Source organism: Danio aesculapii, chromosome 14, assembly GCF_903798145.1.
Source record: "Danio aesculapii chromosome 14, fDanAes4.1, whole genome shotgun sequence".
Lineage (NCBI taxonomy): Eukaryota > Metazoa > Chordata > Actinopteri > Cypriniformes > Danionidae > Danio > Danio aesculapii.
The window spans coordinates 32,596,027-32,621,103 of NC_079448.1; the positions used below are offsets into that span (position 1 = coordinate 32,596,027).

Here is a 25,077-nt window from a genome sequence, read left to right on the forward strand (position 1 = left end):
GAGAGCCACGTGAACCCGTTGGAGCGAGTGTTTACAAGTGTGGAGTCCTGTAAAGGAGCTCCAGATGAAATATTTTGTTTTGTGTTTACCTTATGATTAAACTCGTTGCACGTCCACCGGTTCCCGCCTTCAAATGAGCAAATTTTAACTTTGTACATTAAGGTAGCGTTCAGAAAAAACAAAACACCAGTGAAGAAACTTGACACAGAGGAACATAAAAACCTACTGCCAGCTAGTGTTTCTGAAGTGTTATTGCAGAGGAACACAAACAGTGGATTAAGGTCATCAAAAATTGCTGTTTACATGGTAAACTCTTAATCACAGTATTGTCTTAATCATATTAAAATCAGATTATTGGTGTCCATGTAAACATACTCAGTCTTAAAATGTGCCCCAATATTGTTATAACTATTATGTTATTGTCTCTGAATGTCTGAATGTGTTTCTTCATCTTTTTACACACACTGTTTTGAACTATGCTGTATTGCTATGTTGCGATCAGGGTTGTCACATACATGAGGCCCTCAATAAAATTTCATTGTATATTTGAAAAGTTTTGTGTTTTTTGAGATAAAATGGTCATTTTATAATGTCTATTAGATGAGATTACAATTTGAGCTATATGATTGTGTTACAAAGTGTCATTACAATGCGCTCTGTGATGATGAGAACAACCACAGCACTTAAAGCCCATATTTTTAATGATAAAATCTCCAATTGAATTAACCTCCCGTTGATTTTCAGCCCTGATCTGTCTTGTTATTTTTAGCCAAAATAGAAATCACACACTATTTTTAACCGTCGCCAGCATTTTCCTGTGCTGACCTCTGAACTGTTAAGTTGTTCCTGCTTTTTAAAAAGGGTGTTCGTGCTGGTAGAAGACTGCAGCCTCCTTTTTGAGCTGAAGTGCATCCTGACGGATTACAAGAACTCCGATGCAGGATTGGTTACCCAGCATGGCTTTAGGCAACCCAGGTCATGGCCCACCCACTGCAGGGGTGCCAGGTCAAAACAGAACTCTCAGCCTCCTCAGTGAGCACACAACCTCAGGGCACGGTAAACGCCACGTCTACCCCAACCCCTGTTGAGGCCAAATGCTTTAACAATGCAGCTTGAAGTGATAAACATGGTAAGTGCACTCAAAAGTGGACACAATTGCGCATTGTTGGTTTGAAAAGAGCTATTTATACAGTATGAAGAACTAATTGTGCTGAGCATTGTGAGAGAGTTTATTTTTTGCGCATTCAGAGACAAATTGCCCAACAATCGGCTCTCCAAATTAATAGAGCATTTGTATGGCTCCCCAATGAAAGACGTTATTCAGCAGAAGAAAAATGTCAAAATAGTGTCTCAGCAGCACAATTGCTAGTCTCCAAAGCTATTGTTAACACGTTTTTGTTTTGACTATCTGGGAATAGAGGAGTGTATCACATCTATTTACTCTCTGTTACAGAGCTGGGCGGTGCGCGCCACTACAGTGGCTTATAAAAACAGTTTTTGCCCACAGAACAGCTATTAAGGACTTGGGATCAGTGATAAGGACAATATTCAGCAAGACTTCCTGGCTGGCGTATAATAATGAACAATGGCTAAATAGGCCTCTGTTGCATGGATTCGGCGATGAAGTTTGAGTTCTGCCATGACCTTAGAACTCTCTAAGGCCACGTTCACACTGCAAGGCTTATCCTCAAAACTGATTTTTTTCACTGATCTGATTTTTTTGCGTAGCTGTTCATATTGTTATAAATGTGGCCGATATCAGATTTGCAGTGTTAACAGATCCTGTTCCTAAACTGACCTGCATTGGCAGTACAATTACGGACAGCACAAAATGTCTATTTATGCACACAATGTGTATACTGTACGAAACACATTGTCAGAGAATGCTGACTTGGATTATTGCCTTTTTCACAGACAACCGTGGTGTATTTCATGAACTATAAAGGGTTGTTCTGCTACTACTAATGAGTCTTTCGCCATTTGAGACCTAAAATAAGTCTCTTGTGATTGAAAACATTGATAATTTGTGATTTATGACAACCGCGGTGAGCATCTTTCTGACCACTGGTGTAGTGAACTCATCAAGGGTTATTTAGCAGCCTCAGACAGAACTGTGAAGGCAAAGTTGGTTTATTTCTGTTTGCAGGAATTGTTTCATTTTACTTTGTTATGAACAACAGACACATGCAGATGGGGGGTTGGGTGCTTGAGCACCTGCCCTTTTTTCTCTCAAAGAGAAAGTTCCCCTTAAAATGAAAGTGCCCCCTCGTTTGCCCACGGATCCCCTACTGGATCCCCAACACTGCCTGACGCTCTTCAGCTTCACGATCAACCCGTGCACCAATCGTTAACCAGATTAAATAAGAAGCACCAGTTTTGCCTTCAAATGTTTTTGTTTTTTCTTAAATTAACAACCAACTTTCAGTGGTAAAGTAATTGCCCTGTGTGCTATTCTACTATGCTGCTGAGGAGTAGACGATGTCTGCAGCACAGAATGATGATGCATGTCGCACAAAGATTATGTAAAAGTCACATCAAATTTGACAACCGTTCACATTGCGGTCGCATTACAAAACATCAGATCTGTGTCTGATTTAATACTTCATATGAAAGTGGCACAAATCAAAACTGAAAAGATCAGATTCCATGCGGTTTGGGCTGTTCACACTGTCACATGTGGGCAAAAAAATCTGATTTGGGCCACGTTTGGCTGCAGTGTGAACGTAGCCAAAGGCTGCATTTACACTGCAGATTTTGATGATCAATTTCGATTTTGTGACTGTATAAAAAAAGAACAGTAGTTTAAAATTTGTAGTTTAAAAAAAACTATATATATTTGCTAAATATTTTTCATAGCATTGCCTTTACAAAACTCGTTCACGGCAGGCCCGGACCTACTGGGCTGTAAGACCACCTCAGTGATACGGTTTACCGTGATGACATCGCTTAAATAGAGGCAGGTCAGAGCCTGTGAACGCCCAAGTTCCTTTGACTCCGCCCCCTTGTCAAAATCAGGGCCACAAAGTGAAATTGCGCACTGCTTAATTTTTATTTGGTGTTTTTTTTTTTTTTGCCAACTTTCTCAAAACTTAATTTTCCCTTTGAGTTCTTTATTTCTGTTAGCAACATTAATTTTTATTTCTTAAAAATTAATTTTCGCATTGCAATTTTTGGAGATTTGCATTTATTTATTCATTGCTCAATACTTTATTTTTTATATTTAAATACTTTATTTCATTTTGCAAGTATATATGGGAGGAGAGAGAGATAGAGAGAGAAAGCACAACGTCTGCCACATAAACAATATAGGCTAAACTAAAACTGTTGCATACATCACAGGAATAAATCACGCCATGGAAATGACATTAAGATGCCTACTGGTTTAAAAAAAAGCCTAGATTCAAAGAAGATGGCCAAATGAGATCTTTTCTATCATAAACGATAGTAAAATGTAGTGGAATTTTTTTTAAAACTAAAACCTACAAACAGATTAAATACAGGAAAGGAGAAACGAGTGCTCTTTTATTATCAGCTGTCAGTCAGCGCCCGCTCTTTGTTTCCTGGTCGTTGCGTCTTTGCTGTGTACAGTGTGAATGCAGACAATCAGATAGGAGTCACGTTTAAAAGATAATGTAAGCGAGCGTAAAAAAAAAATCAGATACAGTCATTAAATTGAAACTGACCATCAAGATCTGCAGTGTAAATACTATCTCTGTGTTTGTTTTATTGCTGAGATACAAAGAAGCAGGGTATATGCACAGCTAGTGTTTCTTCCCATTTCGATACATTTCCGTTTAACGCACCGACAGACCTTAAAAGCGCCAATTTTGTAACTGCATACAGTTCACCGGAAGAACTTGGTCCAAGTTACTGAAAAATGAAAAGTCTTTTCCCATATTTCTTCATATACCCTATTAATCAGATTTTTCAAAGCGTAAACACTTTCACTCGATGGATAGCGGACTATGCAGAAGACATCGGTGAGCAAATCACAGCAAAAATTAGTGCATCTCCATTCAGTTATAAATGAGATTGTTTTTACTTCAATAAGTTCACTATAAAATGTAAAAGAGCATATTAGTTAATATAAAGCAATGTTTTCTAGTTGTGTATAAATATTATAAAATAAATTAGGAAATCCCCCATGACAACTATATTTACCTTCGGCCCACTAGCTTCAATCAAGTTTGGTTTTTGGCCCTTCATAACAAAAAGTTTGGGCACTTTTGATTTAAACAGTAAGATGCTGAAAACAAACAATATCTGGTGTGATCACTGCAAGTCTCCACACCCTGATACCTTTGCACGGGCCGTCTGGAAGCGTGTCCAGCTGTCCCGTCACTCTGTCAGCAATGCTGCCTCTCATGGCCTGAGATGAAACGCTCCCGGCGGAGCCTCCAGGAGAAGTGGCTCACCCGCATTTTAGGACTTATGTCAAAAATGTTTCAGCCCAGGTAATTTGCTACAGTCAGCGTTCCTTTCTCCGTTCACTTCAAAAGCTCCTGTGAAGGGAAAAGAGACAAATGAAAGAGGGGAAAATGGCGTTTAGTTGTGAGTAGCGAAAGATTGAATTCTTGAGGACAGGGATGGACTTGGGAAGAGGCGTCTTCCTTCTGGAGCACCAAGCCAAATCTTAATGATCAAAATCAGTTCAAACTAAATTTTCAAATGAAGAGGTTTACCTAATTAGGTTACCTGTTACCTTATTATATACAATTGTTGAGCTGATATTTTATCACTTCAATTCATCTTCATTTCTACGGTGCTTTTACAATGTAGATTGTGTCAAAGCAGCTTAACATAGATGAAGTTCTAGTCAACGGAAACTGCTTCAGTCCAGTTTTTTTTTTTGAAGTTCACTTAGTGCATTCATTGATTTTCCTTCAGCTTAGTCCCTTATTTATCAAGAGTTGCCACAGCTGAATGAACCACTAACTATTCCAGCATATGTTTTACGTAGCAGATGCCTTTCCAGCCACAACCGAGTACTGGAAAACATGCAAACTCCACACAGAAATGCCAACTGGCTCAGCCTGGACTCGAACCAGCGACCTTCATGCTGTGAGGTGACAGTGCTAATCACTGTGCCGCTGACCATTTTAGTACAGTTTAGTGTAATGTAAATGTCACTACTGAATCCAATGATGTACAAAATATCTAATCAGCTAATCACTTGGCAGTGGTCAAGATCTACTGGTGTTCAAACTGGGCAATAAGAGGGATACAAAGTTAGCGTTAGCTCTACTATAAAAGATCTGGGTGTCATATTAGACAGTAATTTAACTTGTGAAAATCATATATACCATGTCACAAAAACTGCTTTCTTTCATCTGAGAAATATTGCTAAGTTACGAAGTATGCTATCCATCTCAGATGCAGAAAAGCTAGTTCATGCTTTTATGACTTCTAGGCTGGACTACTGTAATGCACTGTTTGCTGGCTGCCCAACATCCTCTATTAACAAACTTCAGCTAGTACAAAATGCAGCTGCCAGAGTTCTTACCAGGTCTAGAATATGATCACATCACCCCAAATTTATCCTCCTTACACTGGCTGCCTGTTAAGTTTCGTATTGATTTTTAAATATTGCTGATTTTAATAATCTAGCTCCTGTTTATCTAACCAACCTTCTGTCTTGCTACAGTCCAACCCGCTCTTTAAAATCTCAAAACTCAGGGCTTCTGGTAGTACCTACAATAGCAAAGTCGAGTAAAGGAGGTCGAGCCTTCTCATTTATGGCTCCTAAACTCTGGAATAGCCTTCCTGATAATGTCCGAGGCTCAGACACACTCTCTCAATTCAAAACTAGATTAAAAACTTCTTTTTAGCAAAGCATATACTGCAGTGCATCACTTAGCGGTATGATACATGAACGTGTCCCACGCAGGTTTTTGCATTTCGTTTATTTACACTATGAACAGCAGCTACGCTAATTATTCTATTTATTCTCTATTTCCACTTGGGGATACTCATCCTGAGGCACCTCAGACTATCCAATGCCACTGATGCGATCCAAGACCAGCGACGAGATGATCCCAAGGTTTCCATAATCCTGGAACAGGCCGAATCCTGAGCTGGCCGTATTTCTGTGGTGGTCATGGAGGAGTGGAGAACATTAAACTGATTCCTGTGACGCTCCAGGGACAGACGGGTCTTCGCCGAGGTCCAGCATTCTCCAGCCTAGACTGCAGCTCTGCACAAGACGTTTGGTCATAGGAGAAATGGTCATGCCCAACTGAGCCTGGTTTCTCTCAAGGTTTTTTAATTCTTCACTTTTGCCAATTGGTGAAGTTTTTTCCTTGCCACTGTCACCACTGGCTTGCATGGTTCAGGACCTGTAGAGCAGCGCATCGATGGATTTGCTCTTCAATGTTCGGACTCTCAGTAGTGATTATTAAACCACACTGAACAGAGCCAAACTGAACTTAAACACTGAAAACGGAACTGACACCGTTTTAATTTACTATGATCTTCTATGTGAAGCTGCTTTGACACAATCTACATTGTAAAAGTGCTATAGAAATAAAGGTGAACTGAATTGAACAACTAAAATAGCCACTTTATTCAACCATTTCTTCTTAGTGTCAGCATAGGGTGCATGTTCACAAGCACTGAGCACTCATGTATACCCCAGATGCCCATGCATGATGTCTTCTGTTTAAAACATAAAACATAATTTCATAAAAGGTCATTAACAATGTAACATGCATAATCAGCACAACACTCTTGTGAACATGTACCCTACACTGACAGAAAGGAAAATAAACTGTTGAATAAACACATTTTTCTTTATTGTGAAACTCAAAATGATTTTCAAAGCTTCATAATATCCTGACCGAACCACTGAAGGCATATGGTCTTTTGTTTTTTAGAGGATGTTTTTCTGAATTTTTAAGGGGTTGAGACAGTTGCTGCCTATAATGAGAATGAGAGAGCTCTCAGATTTAATCTATAATATCTTAACTTTTATTTGAAAGATATATGAATGTCTCAGGGGGTTATAACAAAGACTATAGAATACACAAGACATGTCTCTCGTATAGTTTTGAACAGGGAAATGTAACAGTCAATATGGCAAATGAAGCCCCGCCTACTAGTACAGGAACCAGTCATCAATTGCTATAGGTTGACGTTTCTCCAGGGAAAAGCTCGGACCAGACATGTGCTTTTACGGTAGTTTGGTGGTGAACAAACGCACTGGAATCTCAGTGAATACTTGCTTCAGACATAAGAACTAGATCCACATAAAGCTTGAAATCTGTGCTTTTAAATGAACCGAGTGCCCTTGAAAACAATTGTTTTTTGTTTTGTTTTGTAATCTGTATGACATGAACGCGAGGTACAGTCCATCCTGTCAAACGCACATCCCATGACACCAACTACTCAAACGCCCACAAACTTGTAAACTAAACGTGGCTTTCATTTCTGGAGAAGATTCACCATCAAGACCAAGTTGTGAATTACTTCTGCTGACCAGCATGATCAGACGAGCATTATTCAGAGGATGATTATGTGCAAGAGTTGATGTTATGAACTCTTTACTTTAGAGTATTCGCTTTGGCAACCTGACAATATGCCAATTTAGTTTGATTCAGACGTACTAGGAACGAAACTTATGAGACAGTTGTTGTTTCATTTTATTGGTGATTCCAAATATGTAATGTACCCGTAAGCTTGGCAAACATTTTTGGAGAATTTGATGTTTCCCCATTCAGTCAGAATGGCCGCCAAGTGAAATGACTTGCCTTTGAATGAAATGACTTTGGTTGTAATGATGGATTAATAATAATTAATAACAAAATTTTCATTTTTTTGGTGAACTAATGCTTTAAGATACTTTAAAGTGGACCTATCATGCCCCTTTTTACAAGATGTAAAATAAGTCCGAAAATTTCTCTAGTCAGTTAATGTGACGCTTCAGCTCAAAATACCCCATAAATAAACTTTTATGACTCTTTGAAACTAACCATTTAACCTTTGATCCAAATTGTGCCATTTTGGTGACTGTCACTTGAAATACAAATTAAATTGTGCTCCCAGTCCTAGTTTGAAAGGAACACGGAGCTAAAAATTATTATGCACTAGCATAGCAGCAGATTCAAGATTGGTGCTTCTAACTCAGGGTTGTTTATGCTAATGAGGGAGAAATTCATTTATTTTTATTATTAGAAGCTGGTGGAGACAGTGGCGCAGTAGGTAGTGCTGTCGCCTCACAGCAAGAAGGTGGCTGGTTTGAGCCTCGGCTGGGTAGGTTGACGTTTCTGTGTGGAGTTTGCATGATCTCCCTGCGTTCGCGTGGGTTTCCTCCGGGTGCTCCGGTTTCCCCCACAGTCCAAAGACATGCGGTACAGGTGAATTGGGTAGGCTTAAATTGTCCGTAGAGTATGAATGTGAGTGAGTGTGTATGGATGTTTCCTAGAGATGGGTTGCGGCTGGAAGGGCATCCACTGCGTAAAACGTGCTGAATAAGTTGGCGGTTCATTCACTGTGGCGACCTCGGATTAATAAAGGGACTAAGCCGAAAATAAATAAAAGAAGAAATATTAGAAGCTGGTTATATTCACATACTGTTGCCACACAACTGTGTTTAAACTTCTTATAAAAGTTTTTGCACAATAGGTCCCCTTTAAACTTGGGTGTTGGTGCCAGACAAGTTGGTCTATGTATTTCAGAAACTGTTGATCTACTGGGATTATTGAGAAATTAAATTAACTCATCTTTGCTAAATATGTTTTAAATTTGTAAGCACAAAGAGAAAAACAATGGACCACACGGTGGTTAGAACTGTCGCCTCACAGCAAGAAGGTCACTGGTTCTAGTCCCGGCTGGACCAGTTGGCATTTCTGTGTGGAGTTTGCATGTTTTCCCCATGTCTGTGTGGGTTTCATCCGGGTGCTTCGCTTTCTGGGTGCTCTGATAAAATTAAATTGGCCATAATGTATGTGTGTGTGTGAGAATGTATGGGTGTTTCCCAGTACTGGGTTGCAGCTGGAAGGGCATTCACTGTGTAAAAACAAATACCGGAATAGTTGGCGGTACATTCTAATAGGGTGACCCCTGATAAATAAGGGACAAAGCTGAAGGAAAATGAATGATGTCAAAAACACAACTTTTATACCATAATAAGAAAAAATAAAATGTATAAAAACACTCATGAATATCACCCCCAACAGTCCCTTCTTTAATAGCATTTTTTGAAACATAATGGCCCAAAGCTCTGACATAATCTAACAAAAGTTTTTGGGTTTTTGTCCTGCATCTGTGGAATGAGGAACTGAAATATACCCCTATTAACCAGATCTGTCAACATTACAAGGAAGCTGGAATCATTAATGAAGACTCATTGACCTTACAGCTAAACATTAAGACTTAAACGCATGTAGACTCTGTAGTACAGCACGGTAAAATGACGTAAGGTTTAGAAATGAAATACTCTGAATTCTGCCTTAAATGGATCCCGCTAACACAAAGGGCCACACAAAGACATTTTCACACAAAAGTGGGATCTGCTTTCAATGAAACCACAACATTTGTGTTGGTGTGCATGCCGGGCTTTGAAGGACGGGACATGTACAAGTGTGTGCACGTGTGATGGAAGTGTTTGACAGCGGCCCTGCCTCAACAAATTGCTTTTTTCGAGATGTGCCAACACAAATGTATTTAACTCAGAGTCCAATAAACCGTGGCAGGAGCAGTGACATCTCTCAGGATCTCGCTGGATCCTTGTCAATGTTTTCTTTAAGTTTCTCCCTCCCTGTTTTGTGCCGGATCAGGAATGCAGTAGTTGCATTCACTGTTAACAAAACTAAGACTTCACAGGTAACAGGATCAGCTCTAATCAGCGTGACCCGAGAAAGCTTGTATGGGGATTTCAGGCTTTTGTCCTGCATTTTCATAGGTGATTTCATCCCCACCACGTTCAATTATGATTATTACTAAGGTGGAATTCCTTCGTCAACTTTAATTTGCACTTCACTTCTTTATTGCCGCTCGTCGCAATGATCAAAACCTGGAGAAAGACACCATCATGCCCACATGTTTCTTTTACTTCACAATGAACAATGGGCATCTCATATATTAATGGCACTGGTACAGAGAGAAGCTTCTGAATGTGAAGATGACAGAAGGAGGAGAGATTGAAAGAAGAAGAAGAAAAAATAACCATTATCCAAAGACATGTTCTATCATGTCCGAAAGTCTGTTTTCTCCAGCCAAATCCCTTGGTGCCTTGTGCAGAAAATATTCAGGCTTTGTAATAGAGATGTGAACGGCAGATAGCGAAGAGGTTACGGATTTATCCAAAAAGGAGTGAGAGAAAAATTCTGACATTTATGAGAGAGAGAAGTCATGTAACAACACCAGGCTCTCTGTCTACAAGCCAGAGCTCAATTATAGGCTGGGTGTGTTATTACTGCTGTCTTATGTTGCCCTCTACTGACTGTAAGGTTAAAACAATGCATTTCTCTAAAGAGAGAATATTTGATCACCTTATATTTTTGTTAGCATTTTGATTAAAATGACTAAAAGAAATTCAGTGTCAACACAATTAGAATGTTTGCATTTAGTCATTTAGTAAAAAATGTATGGCATAAATTTTCACAAGCAAATGCTGTGTATGGAGCCAGATCAGTCTCAAAAATAATACATTTACAAAATAAAATTCAGCACAATTCACATTTACAAAATCCATTTTGTCAATTTGTGAACTCAAGTAAAAATCATAAATATTTTTGCCAAATGAATTGAAGTTGCATATTTTTTAATCGTATTTTGAATTTACCAATTGGATTTGTGAATTTATAAATCGTGTTTTGAATTCACGAATTGGATTTGCATACTTTGAATGGCGTTTTGAATTTAAAAATTGGATTTATGTATTTATAAACCATGTTTTGAACTTAGAAATTAGATTTTGTAAATGTGAATTGTGTTGTGGAAGTACGAATTTTATTTTGTAAATTTTGTGTAATTTTGTAAATGTATTTTGTGTATTATTCTTGAGACTGATCTGGCTCCATAGCTGTGGGTACATAGAAATATAAGCGAAAAATATATTTAAAAAATTGTAAAAATTAATGTAATAATTAATAAATAATGTCATTAATTAAATAAAAATCTGATTAAAATTACCAAACATTTTATTAAGATTAATAAATACACATTAGCAGGAAATATAGAGACAAAATATTAAAAATAGCAAATATAATAATGAATAAGAAAATATGATAAAATGATTATGCAAAATTTGATTTATGATGCAAATTAATAATTTGATATGAACTAAATATTTCGCAAATAATATTTTAGACCTATTTATATATATATATATATATATTTATTTTTCACAGTATAAATTGGATTTTCATATAAGACAATATATAGTTGCCTTTTTCATGTAAGAATATGGAAGTCTCCTGCAATCCTTGTCATATTTGAAGGTCCAAAATATCTAAAATACTGAAATAGAAACAAAAACTAGTAATAGATATAAATGATTTTACAAAATTCAACATTAAGTGTATCTATTAAAAGTAACAAAGAAAGCTAGGAAACAATTCAAACAGTTGTTTGATAAATTCTGTAAGCTTGCAAGAAAATATTGCTGAAGCTTTTGCACTTTAGTCACTGACACCACAAGATGGCAGCACACTACGTCAAGTCGGAGAAAGCGTTTGCAAAGAAAAGATGCTGACTGTTAAGTGATGCCTTTTTTATTTATTTTCAGTTTTTTAAAGATATATCTTATAATCTTATACTTATAGATCGTTGCCCATTCTAATTTATGGAGGGCCTAAAAGTTCCACTGATCCAAGGTAAAGATACTATGAGACTTCCAATTGTGATGTTGAGAGCCCTTTTGTGGCGTATTACCTTTATAAATGATGTGATGTTTTTCCCTGGAGTCTTTTTTGTCCGGGATTGAATCCTAATGATAAAGCACCGTCAGAAGAGAGAACATAGTAGTCTATTGCTTTTCATTCGATTCTCTTGTAAAATTTGACGGGCATTTGCTAGCGTATGATAGCCTACGGCAAGCTGATAAGTTTTTCAAATATTAAAAACGCGAAGCCGCCAAGCTCTGTAACTAGTTATGTATGACGCTGGGACTGATAGATGGAGAACTTCAAAGGCCTTTGATAGACTGTGATTTTGTTTTACAATTTTAAACTGGTGGAATATCACACACACACACACACACACACACACACACACACACACACACACACACACACACACACACACACATGCTAGTTTAAACTATATTTAAAATGAGTTGAAACAATGAGTTGAAACAAGTGTTTTTGGCGACAACTTGTTTTATGTGTGGAAACCAGCATTTTTTTTTCAGTGCACAAACACTTGTTTTGTATTTTTCTTAAATGTTTATGTGGTGTATGAAGTATGGGAGAGAGAGAGGGGACAGAAACTAATTCCTCCATTCAAAATTGTAACAAAACTAATTCCTCCATTCTTCCTCCAATGAGCTAGAGAGATGATATTCTTACTACATACTCTCAGTTAGACCCTCCTTCAATCTGAGAGAAATCAGCCATATGCGACCATTCCTTCAGTATAATACTCATTTTAAGGTTAAAAAAAAAAGTGATTTTTTTTTATGTTTTAATTTAAATCACTTTAAATATGTATAGCTATCAAGCGTCAAAGCTATTGTATCTTCTAAGCATAGGCAGTTTAATCAGGATTGACAGCATGTTGCAACTGTCCCCAATTACAAAATTCATTTAAAAGCTTGCCATATTGACAATGTACAACTTGAATTTTATCAGTTTCAATGTCATTTAATTGGAAAAAAAATTCTTTGATTAATTAATTAGTTTATTTATTTATTATTTATTAAGTTCAAAGAAGTAGTTTAGTAAAGGTTTGGTCTAGATTTTCAGTTAAAAAAAAAAAAGATTTTGATAAGTTTTTTTTGGCCTGATAATTGGTTAACAATTTAGCCAATTTACATTTAGTCTGTTTACCAAAAAATAAATAAAATAAAATCCAACCTGATGTTTTAGAATGGTTTAATTATTACATTTTAATGAATGTTACAACTGCTCGGGGACAGTTGCAAAGTTTGACTTTGTCTGTTCAAGTTTAAATTCTGCATATATTATCATAGGTACACAAATTATAGCAATGTGGGTGGCTGTGCAATAAACGTGGGTTTATTGTATTAAAATTCGGGTTTTCACAAAAAATGTCTCTTAGAAACTGAAGGAAATGTGTTACTACTGTCCCCCACTCCCCCCTATACCTAAAAACATTCATGTTTTTTGCTTCCATTTTTATGCATTTAATTTAGTTCTAAGTTTCTTGATATAATCTTAAGTTGTGCAATGGCATACATTCGAAACAACTGTTTAGAATTCAAATGCTTTAGAATTCATTGTTTGCATTTATTGTATTACGTTCTAAAAACAATATTATACTTCCTCTGTTGTTGGTAAAGTATGACACAGGAGATCCAAATGGTTCAGCAGCAGGAGCACATCCTCAGCATATGGTCTAAAAACTCTGATGGTGTCAGGTTGCCGACCTTTAGTGTGAATGGTCAAGTCACCTTTATTTTAATAGCATTTAGTACCTTAGTTACTATCAGTGTTGGGTAAAGTTACTTTTAAAACTATATAATAATCTTAAGCCTATCTTAGCCTTTTTTTTAAATGCAAAAATAACAACATACTTTCACGTTACATTTCTTAAGTGACTTAAGATTGTAATATATTACTTTTAAAAGTAACTCTATTCAACACTGGCTACCATAAATATGTTTATGCAAATTGTGCACCTCTAAAGTTATACACTCACAAGCTAGGTTTTTTTAATGAATAATGATAATACAACAAGAATTAATTCAACTGATTTATTCCACTGCTGCAATCACACACACACACACTAGTGAAGACAATCATTGGATAAAACAATAAATAATCAATTGAAAGTACAAGTCATAGAATAAGAGAAAACACTGTGCACATGCCACAGCATATGTCCATAAGATTCTTCTGAGAGAAGGCCATTATTTGTCCATTGGAGTAGTGCCTAAAATGGGGAACCTTAGAGCTGTCAGAGTTCAGCTCCATGGTCTCCAGGCATGCTGGTTAGGAAGAGGGAAGGGATCCTGTCTAAGAGCCAGGACAGGCGAATGTGGAGGAGTCAAATCTCTGGTTATGTGGGGCAGAATGGCTTGAGGAACAAAAACAGGCCTCTGAAGTAAAAGTGGGGTTATTAGAGGAGACAGTCTGTCAGGAAAAGCAGTACAAGATGTTGAAGAACAAGGGGGAGAAGATGAGGGAGAGCAGGATGTGCTGGTAAAAGTGGGAGATGATGGTGGAGAACTGTATTGTGATGATGATGAGATGGAGGGAGAAGTTGATTGACGCAACAAACGTGAGCCATACAAAGATGATTCACGGTGTAAGAGCAGTTCCTGGTGGTAGTTCTGGCCTGGTGGGGATAACAGGAAGCCTTTCTGGGACACTAGTTCAGTTCCTGCTTTGGAAGAACCACTTTGACTGACTCCCAGATTCAGGAGAACATCGTTTTGTTCAAATGTTTTAATCCTCCTGCAGAAGTCACTAGTGTAGAGAGGGCCCGCAGAAGATATAACAAACTGATTCTGAGTTGACTTAGAATCCATTTGATTGGAATTCACTTGAAAAAGAGACAAGAAAGAAAAATTATTCAAATTAATATTACATATGCAACAATACATAGTATGTAAAATTCAATTCAGATATGTTTACAGTTGAAGCAAAAACTTACATGCTGTCTTTCTAATAGTCCTTTTGATGTACTGAACTGCAAGGTCTAAAATCTCTGCTTTTTCTAGTTTCGGATTTTGTAAACGCTGAAAGCATGGGATGAGAGGGCAGAGAGGAAAGTCAGGACACTCTTTAGGGGTTTGTCAAGCAAATGGTGCAGAAATAATTTGGAAGCAGTGCATCAAATGGATTTTACGGACAGGTAGGCTACTCACAGTGTCTGCAGTGTTCTTGAAGAGCAGATCTCTTAACGTGTCTAAATTGTGGTTAATTCGATCTCTCCTTTTTTTCTCTATGACAGGCTTTAGCCTCTGAAAACAAATGTTTAGAAAGACGTTAGTGTATGTGGTTTTTCTTTTCCAATTTCCAATAGACTACTACAAGCCAAACTAACCAACTACTAACCAATTTGGCGCCCTAGGCAAGATTGCATGTGGTGCCCCATCGCAGTAATTCCACTGGTAGTGTACATATAAGTAACTAAATAGCTTTGTCTCTGACATGATTTTATTTAAATAAAGCAATTGCACATTAAAATACTTAAAAAGAAGGATCTGCAACAGTTGGACTGAGAAACCTTAGTATCACATCTAAAGACAGAAGAGGAGTCTGTGACACCAGTCTAATAATAAACACGATTTTAAGAATACAATAAAATTAGTTAAAATATAAATGAAAAACCTTTAGATACATGCTTGATGTAGACTGTACTGTATAATACACAATGTACTTTTTTTCTGATATACAAGTTATATTAGTAATTCATATAAGTAACAATTTAAATGTTATTGTCATTACAGTGAAAAGCTAATTAGTGAATGAAAAGAATGAGTAAACTGCAGTACAATCGGGGGCGGTTTTAGTTGTTTTGGGGCCCTAAGGAATTCAGCCATGGGGCCCAAAAATTCTAAAATGCATTTTTTATACTTCAATTTTTGTTATTAACTATTATTATTTCTTATATAATTCGATCTCCTTTTCCACATTTTATCTTAATGCAAAATAATAGTAGCATGTAAAGCCCCTTGTAAAATGTTTGAAACAATTTGTTTTCTTAAGACGAATTCACAACTAAAATAATAAATGAACAATTTTGTTTTTAAAATTAAATCTTTACGGATTTGACTGCTGGACTGGTCCATGATTAAAGGTAGAGGACCCTCACCATACAATATTTAATAGAAAACAATGTTATATATAATTTATAGTTATCATTTGTACTTCTAGGTATTTATTTGAGGGCCCTCAGATTTTCTGGAGCCCTAAGTGGCTGCTTACCTTGCTTATTGGTTAAAAAGCCCCTGAGTACAATATACCATGTGGAAATGCTAATATATGTTCCAATATTAATGATGTGCACTTTAACACTGATGTAAAGTTTTTGTTAAAAGCACTCTAGACAATATGAACTCTACCATCATCATGCGTTATATCAAGTGCTTAGGTTGAATAAAATATTGAGAATATGGAGAATAATATTTTGGAAAAGAAAAAAAATATCAAATTAAGAACTTACTCTTTTGATTCCTTCTGTCTTCGTCATGTTAAAAGTCGATCGGTGTGCTCTTCTTTCGAGCATGTGGGAAAACTGCTGAAATCGTACCAAACGGGAACTTTTAGCCTGCCTGGTGGCATCTGATTGGCCAAGAGGTGGTAGTGATGTAGGCCTCGTGAACTTTCCACCCATCTTCCTAAGGTAAACAATGAGTAACTAGAGGTGTTATAACAAATAAAGAAAAGCAAAACTTCATTGCTATAAGTTATCATAATAGGTTGTGACATTATTTAAAACGAACAATCCAGACTAATTAAAGCATATTTAATGCTCATTTGGATCTGTTGAAAAAATGAAAAAGGCGTTTGTTGTTTATTTGTATGATGTATGCAAATATCAACAAATGTTTTGAGCAGCTGAAGCACAGACCTTGGGTTGAACTCCTAAAATACATATAAGCAAATGGCTTCTGGTATTTTGGAGATAATTTATAATAACAACATTTATATTAGTATTCAGTTGATTGTTGAATGCCAAAGTTACAACTTGCCATAGGTGTATAAAGCATATTTAACTAGCCTAGTAATCAAATTAAAGAAAACTAAGCTCTGAAATATATGCTATGACAGATTACATTGATTTAAACAGAAGATGTGTAATCGATGCTTAAATTGTGTTTTTTTTTTTCAGTGTGCGTTTTTCTTAATCATGAAATTTCTCCACTATATGTCTCAGCAGGTCTTTGAAAGTTTGTTTGTTTGTGTTATTTTATTTATTCGTTTATTATTTACATATACACACATGTAATTTTGTCCTCATTCGCCATTTTAGGTGCATTTTTGGAGTCGCGCGCCACAACGCAACAGCTCGTGGCCATTAATGAGCAGTACACGCGCATCCTGCATGGGGGCTGTGGATAGGTGTGATATCCAGGCTTTTAGAGCAAAACCGCTAAGTGTGCTGTAAGGGTGTGTTTTGATAGATGTGTGAGCAATTAGGTCGACCATTATGTCCCACGTTTTTAGTACACAGGACTGTCAAGTGGATCATCAGAACTGCGTAAAACATTTGGGTGTGGTTTGAAATGTGCTGGTAGATTTAATGCCTGTAAGATCATGGTAGCTTGATAAGAAGCAAGAAAGATATATTTACTTGGTTGTTGGCACGTCCACCAACGCTACCTTTTAAGTCACTTCCGAATGAAATTAGATTTAGGCCTTACTCTTTCGTGAGGATAATTATTCAAGACCACAGGGAAGACCCCACACACATCAAAAGACCAGCACTTTCAATTGAATCAACACTTCAGTGACTCAACCAAACCAAAAAGACACATTTCCTTGTTATATAATGTTTCTGTGTATAAAGTGTGAATTAAAAAGCAAACAGTTTGTAGCCTAAATAAACCGCAGTCATTTAAATTAAATTATAAACTTGACTTTCCAAATGCAAGGCCTATCCATGAAATAGGCTCTTCTAAATGAAAACAGTAGAAGTTATGTTGTTGTTTAAGGCATAAGCTATAAAACCGCGCAAAGGTGTACAAACGGTTTTCACAAATTGTTAGGCTGTGCACTTTGTATGATCATAGCAATTTACAATGGCAACAGGTAATAATCACCATTTAGTGGTTCTTTTTAAAATATCGCATATGAATGGCTCAAACCTCCTTTGAAAAATCCTTGGCTGAATAGGCATCGTTTAAACATCTCAGTGGGGGGCTAAATTGGTCATTATTGGCTGTAACTTCACAATCGACCTTATCTACTGCCATTGTCTCTTTCATACGGTACAGTGTGCCAAGGACGCACGTGATAGGTCCATACGCTCATTACGAGGGAAGTAGGCGTGTTCTGATTGTAGCATAAGTGACCTGAACTCTAAAATGATGCTCAAAATCTCAGACTGGAGGAGGGAATACACAAAATGAGCGAACCAGCTGCCGAAGCACTAATGGAGCAAAAAGACATGAGAAGGGTAAAAAAATATGTTTTTATTATTTCTTTTGCTATGATTTTACAGGCCTTTAAATGCAGGAGAACTCCAATTTACAACAATTGGGCTTTTATTTGTTGGCAAACAGGTCAAAATAACATATATTTATAAATGTATTTATTTTAAGAATGCTATGGGAATTATGATATTTAAAGTGCACTATTTTGAATGTTGCAGGTACCCAAACCTCTCATGGAGAAAAGGAGGAGAGATCGCATTAATCAAAGCCTAGAAACCTTGAGAATGCTTTTACTTGAGAACACAAACAATGAGGTAAGTTGTTTATTTTATTTATTTTATTCTTTATTTTTATGACTTACAGCATTTCTTTCTTTGATTAGATATCTACGTTTTATTTTAAAAGGGTCAATGGACATCCATAAATATAAAGTATTCAGGTCTGTTATGTCATCTGCTGTTCCACATGTCCCACATGTCCTCTTCTCTTTAATAGAAACTCAAGAACCCTAAAGTGGAAAAGGCTGAAATCCTGGAAAGTGTTGTGCATTTTCTGAGAGCTGAACAAGCATCAGGAACTGACCCTTTTCAAATCACCAGGGTAAAAAGGGCACGCACAGAGGAGAGTGATGAGGATGTGGGATCACCATGTAAACGCCAGAGCTACCATGATGGAATGAGGACATGTCTCCTACGAGTAAGCAATTTTATTGCTGGCAAGAGCCACGAGTTTGGCCAGGAACTGGACAAAGCATGTGGAAACATTCACAAATCGCACTCAAGCCAAGTTCAGCTGCTGTCCACATCATCTCACATAGAAACTCAGGTGCATCTCTATGAGGATCCATCACAGCAGCATCTCGCTCATGTCCAGCTGAGTAATTCTTGCACACCATCTGGTTGTTCAAAGCTTGCACAAAGAACTGCCCCCGCCATGACTTCAAGTCCTAAGCAACCTGTAATGCTCTGTGACCCCGTCTGGAGGCCTTGGTAGAAGATCATGGCCTAAGTCCCTGTGTGGCTCTCCAAAGACTGAAAAGATCAGCTAGGTCTACTAAGTGTGGGAACAACACTGTTGGGGCAACAGGCCGAGAAATTTGTAAATGTTCAGCATGTGTAAATATGTGGATTTTGTACAGTAGATGCCAAAGATTTATTTTGTTATAAAGAGGCATTGGCAAATCTCCTGTAAAGTGCTTTGGCATGTCTTATTTAGCCAAAAACAAGATGTTTAGATGTACTAGCTGATGCCTCTACATGCTTTTGCATATTTTTATACCACTGGAATTTTCTTTGAAAACTTATGAAATCCATTTTTGATGGAGAAATCATGTACTTAAAGAGGTTTTGTTCTTTTTTTTAACTCAAGTGCCAAGAACTTATTTAGAGCATGAGTTCAATCGTTATTTTTCTCTCTTTTATGGTAATCGCCATATATGTGTTCTTCTGTGAAACATTGAAAATGTTCATTACTTTCAGACGGTCAGAGATTCTGTCTATTGTTGAAACACAATAACAACAAGCGTTGCTGTTTTTTCTTGTCAGCAAAATGTGAAATTTTGTCCATGGTGTATTTTTTATACATTGTTCAAGGAATTAAACCTCTCTGAGGATATATTCTTTTAAATTTGTCCAGTTCATGCTTGTAATATTTGCATGTCCATTAATTCATTTCCTGAGTGATGTTCACCATCGATCAGCATTGTTCTTAAGTCACGGTGTGAATGTTTGGCTTTCCAACGTGATAACAGTTGATAACAGGCCTGGCATTCGCAGATTTTCATTGGGCAATCATTTGCTCATCTCAATGATGTTGCACATAATCTATGAAAGATATAGAGTATTGAGTTGCAGATTGCTAGAACCGCTTTTTTTCTAAGCGGGCTTAGAAGACAGCAAATGCCGAATGATTTAAATTATCAGAAAATGTTGGAATTGTACAATATGTTGCATAATTTTTACATAATGAATAGGATTAAGATTTAGGCCTTTTAATGGCAACAAAACAATGCAGACGATCCAACACTATAACGCACAGAAACAAACGAAACGTAGGCTATATGTTTTTAAAATATCGTATGACAATAACTTATTTTAATTTTAAAATAGCGTCCAACGCATAAAACATATGCCAGAATAATTAAAGGTTCATTCCTTTGTGGTTACCCCTAATAAAACAAAGTGAACCAAGTGAACCTACTAAGTGAATTTTAAACTGACCCTTAAAAATCTTAAATATAAAGGTTCCTAAATTGAATATACACGTGCCACAGAGAAAAGATTTTTTTTAATTCCCAAAAGACTTATTCAGTGCCAACCTGCGTCAAGAATGATAATAGATAGACTAATATAACATAATATTCTTTTTTATATGTTTACAAAAAGTGATATATTGGTTAAAATCATCGAATAAAAATCAGTGTTTGGTCAGTCAAAATTTAATATCAAAGACATTAAAACTAGACTGACACAGTTTCACTTTACTAAAAGTTAATTATAAGCTGCGTTGCTATAGAAATAAAGATTAATTGAATAGAATTAAATCCATGCACGCCTCATGAATGCTTCAGGAAATTTACTTAAGCGCTTTCAATCGTGCATTTAGATTATTTTTAATGAATTTTAGTTATAGGTCATGGGTGAGAGTAAAGCCCGTGTGATACTGAGTTAAAGGCCTATATTCATCATCAAATAGAAGCCTACAATTTCACATATTTACAGGCTAAAGTTTGTCATAAAACAAAATGACCCGGAAAGTAGATTTAGCACTACATATAGAATGGCTTAGTTCTACTTAACGCTACACTCTCCCCCTAAATCAACCTTCATGTGCAGCTTTGTTTCGCTTTGTCGCTCTGGAAAAGCTCTTAGATAAACGAGTTTGAGCTGAAATGAGATTAGGCCTTTGAAAGATGCCATGCACCGGCTGATGCTCGAACCGGTTATTAGACAGATAAGTCTCCCAAATGCCATTCTGTACAAAAGGTGTAAATAGATTATCCAGACCGGATGTGTGCTTCTGTGTGTTTTGATCAACAAAGAGAAACGAACGCAGCCAAGTTTATTAAAAGTACAATTATAAAATGCAGATGTGAAGTAAATGTGTAGTTCTTTTCATTTGTGCTGATTCAGCTCATCTGGGATAGTAACCTAAATCAGTTTTAATAGACTAATATTGGAAATAATTGTTATTTAAATAAAGTTCTTCTTAAAATTAATGCTATATAGCCTAAATCAGAGATGCCCATACTAGAGCCTGCGGGCCAAAGTTGGCTTATGGAAACCTTTGATTTGGCCCACCATCTTATCTTAGAAGAGAGGGGGAATGATGGAGATGGTTTGTTTGTTTTATAGTTAAAAGTTAACTAAAATTAAATGTTTCAATGAAATGGTGTAAATTAATCAAGATTTTGTTTAAATGTACATACTGTCACCCGACAATGCAGACACTTTGGTGAGCAAATCAAGCGAAAGGCCGATTCTGCTTGACTAGTGTATTCAGCATTGAACTCCACTGTGTCATAAATGTGATTGCCTATATTCTAATGCAAGAAGTTATCATTTAAATACGTTATTCTGTATTAGATTTAAAGTAATTTTCTCTATTTATTTTGAAATATTAAATAAATCAGGAAATTACCAATGGCAAATTTAATGTAATTTAGTTTGGTATGTTTAACTTCGGCCCACGGCTCTCAATGATATTTGGTTTTCAGCCCTTCATACAAAAAAGTTTGGGCACCCCTCGTCTAAATCATTTAGCACTTTAGACGTAGGGCTACTTAGGCTACTTACATCTGATTAGTTCTTTTGGGACATCTTAATTTCATAAACGATTCTTTGCAGTAAAGAAACGTTCTTAGATGAAATATTCTTTATATTTAGTTTATTATAAAACGAAAAATACCTACAATATTGCGGAAAACGTGTTGCAACCTTTAAATTTAAATTCTAAAATCTGTATTAATAAATCCATAAAATTGTGCTGCTCTGTATTTTATTATAAAATAGTAGATAATTTAATGCGTCTTTTTTACACAAAGGTCTAAGAACTTTTTTTTTACTTTTCGTTAACAATCATGTAATTGTTAAAGGAATTCTGTAGATGTTATTACATTTTAGTTGATATTTTTACAGTATATCTCAATTTAAAATGAATAATTGCTCATTTTTTATGTTTATAATATATAGTTAAGTAAAGGATTCTGTGTGTCTTTTAAAGTACTTCTGTCAATCTTTTCAATCTTTTTTCTAACAAACAAGTTGCATAGGACTATGGTTGATTTTTGCGTGTCGTCAGCTGTTGCCAAATTACGCACGAGTGTCGCAAGGTGCCGACTTTCTCTCCGACTGTCACCTCACTCATGGGAACCACCTTTATAGCAATGCCACCACCCGAAATTTGCTAGTACAACATGTGGTCTTTCTGACCATTTGTTAAAAACTGTAAAATTGAAGCGACGCGTGTCCTGACCTGGTTATAAAAACAAACGCGCTGCGAAGAAGGCACGCGCATGGGCCCGAGCATGTCCTAAAGGTCAGCCACACTTCACACGACGGTTTAATAAAATCAGTCACAAAGTTTTTGTTTTTTTAATAGCATGTTACATTTCTGATTTTACATTTACATGAGGAGGTTTTAGGTTTGGTTTCACAAAAATACATTGTTTGGTTTATAAATCTTTCATCTGAACTATACTTTTCCACACTGAAAGGTATTTTAAAAATAAATAAAAGAGAACAATACCTCAAAGTCTGTCTGTTTAATTAGCTTTGCATATTATTGCTTCGATAAATAGCTAATCCCTTTAGAAGCTTTTCGCCACAGTTTACGATTTGGGCTTAAAGCGGGTAGGTTGGCGACCTGCTTTTAAAGCGTATACAGCTCCCTTGCAAGTAGCGCCGTCCTTTTAATGCCTATTATTCATGCGCGTTAATCCTCGGCGGGTGGGAAATGAAGGGGGTCCGGTCCCCCTCCGCGGGATATTAATTGGAGGTAAGCATCCACAATGCAAACGTCTGTGCTTCAGCGCTTCTCCATTACGCGTCCGACGGCCTGTTGCGCAGGGGCGGATACACAGCCTGTTGACCAGGCGCTTCAATGACATTACCCTGAGCAACATCTGGCCGTGCAGCACTCGCCTGCCCCTTTAATTAGAAAAGGAGTCGCCTCGCTGCGCAACTCCCAAAGGCCTTGAATGCACAGCCAGTCTGAAATATTACCTGTGCTTTTGGGGATGTTTAAGGCATAGAGAATCATTCATTTTCTAAATGAAAAAAATGCACTTATTCATGTTTTCATCCAAGCTGAAAATTCAAAACAGAAAACAACCCCTTTTGCCGCATTCTTATTTGTAATCACATTCCTGCCCACTCAAGTTTTAGCCTCTTATCAGAATCATACCAAGATCAATCATCATCACTGTGTCAGACATTGTAGTTTTAAGAGGCACATGCATAATTAGTTATCCAACAACAGCGTGCTGTATCTCTCAAACTTTAAAACACAGTGGCCATAGTTGTGTACTTGGGCTCAATCAGTCTCAAAAAGTTTATGACTACTACAACTCTTTACAATTATGTACCATTAATGGTTTCTTACAATGTCAAAAATAAAGGGCATACAAAAGCTGTTACTGCTGCAAGTATTATTTTCATAAGAATTTCTGGATTACTTTATATTCTATTAAAATGCACAGCAAGTCCTGTTTACTATGTTGTGCCTAATTATATTGCATATAATGTCCAAATACTGCTCTTAAAAAAAATCAGAATGTACAGATCACGCTGAAAACATCTTTAAAGAATTACCTGTTAATTTAGTCACATTTTACATCAAGGTAAATTCTTGCTAATAACAAACACTTAACTATGAAATTTGCCTCAAACTCAAAATTCACAGCTAATTAATAGTTATTAAGGTAGTTATGTTTAGATATTGTTTTGGATTTGGATGTAGAATAAGATTGTGCAGAAAATTTACTTTTCTTAGTACTAATACTCTTAAAATAATTATCTTAATAATTGGGAGGTAAGCCACTAGGTCATTGTGAGAATTGGTAATTAAACTGAAGTGTTACCATTAATTTGTTTTTAAGTATGTAATTTACGTCAGTGTATTCCATATAATCGCATACACAAAAATAACAATAAAAAGAAAAGTCACATTTCCAATAATACTGTGTGAATACAAAGTTTGCAACTCACATTTTAGTTTGTGGTGTCTTGTTTTCATGTCAGTAATGGACTATATGCACAGGTAGAACTTTTCAGCCAACAATAAACTTTTGAGTGAAAAGTAAATGTTATTATTTGCAATTCCGTACAGAACTTGACTTAAGCTTTCATTTAGTTGTTCAAGCTTAAAATGCAATGAAAGACCATGTAAACGCTAGTGCAGAAACTCTATTGAAAATACTGAGGTAAAATTAATTTATATATTTTAAAGACATGGCAGAGAAAATGGAATTTATTGCAGTGTTTCTTGTACGGACTGACTGAGACAGTTATTGTATATCTATCAGGTCTAAAATGCATGTTAAAAGTGGCGATTTTGTAATGAAACAGTTTACTGGAAGCACTTGGGCTGGCTGACGAAAAATTTAAAGTTTGTTTTAGGGTTGGGCGATGTCGACCAATTTGGCACAGTACAATGTCTAATGTGAAACATCATGATAGACCATGGCATTGCCTTCATAGGCAGCGGTAAATTAATTATTCATGAATAATTAATTAATTAATTAATTGTAGTCTACCGTTTCAACTACCTGTCCCACATGATCTTTGATTTACCCATAACCAAATCATAAATAAATAAAGATAAGTTACACACAAATTACCACCTGTTAATCACTT

The 25,077-nt window shown here is 36.4% G+C and overlaps 2 protein-coding genes across 2 annotated transcripts; one reads left to right on the forward strand and one right to left on the reverse strand.

The window, feature by feature from the left end:
• Nucleotides 1-14,083: 14,083 nt before the first annotated feature.
• her11 (hairy-related 11) lies at nt 14,084-16,320 on the reverse strand. The gene is made up of 4 exons (XM_056471719.1): nt 16,291-16,320; nt 14,990-15,085; nt 14,776-14,860; nt 14,084-14,664 (listed from the first exon to the last, which is right to left on the reverse strand). Exons 1-4 carry the CDS (start codon nt 16,315-16,317, stop codon nt 14,084-14,086), a joined length of 789 nt encoding a protein of 262 aa, XP_056327694.1. The 5' UTR covers nt 16,318-16,320.
• A 1,887-nt stretch (nt 16,321-18,207) lies between these two features.
• Nucleotides 18,208-19,349, forward strand: her5 (hairy-related 5). Its single transcript, XM_056472984.1, has 3 exons — nt 18,208-18,246; nt 18,442-18,537; nt 18,719-19,349. Exons 1-3 carry the CDS (start codon nt 18,223-18,225, stop codon nt 19,214-19,216), a joined length of 618 nt encoding a protein of 205 aa, XP_056328959.1. The 5' UTR covers nt 18,208-18,222; the 3' UTR covers nt 19,217-19,349.
• Nucleotides 19,350-25,077: the final 5,728 nt, after the last annotated feature.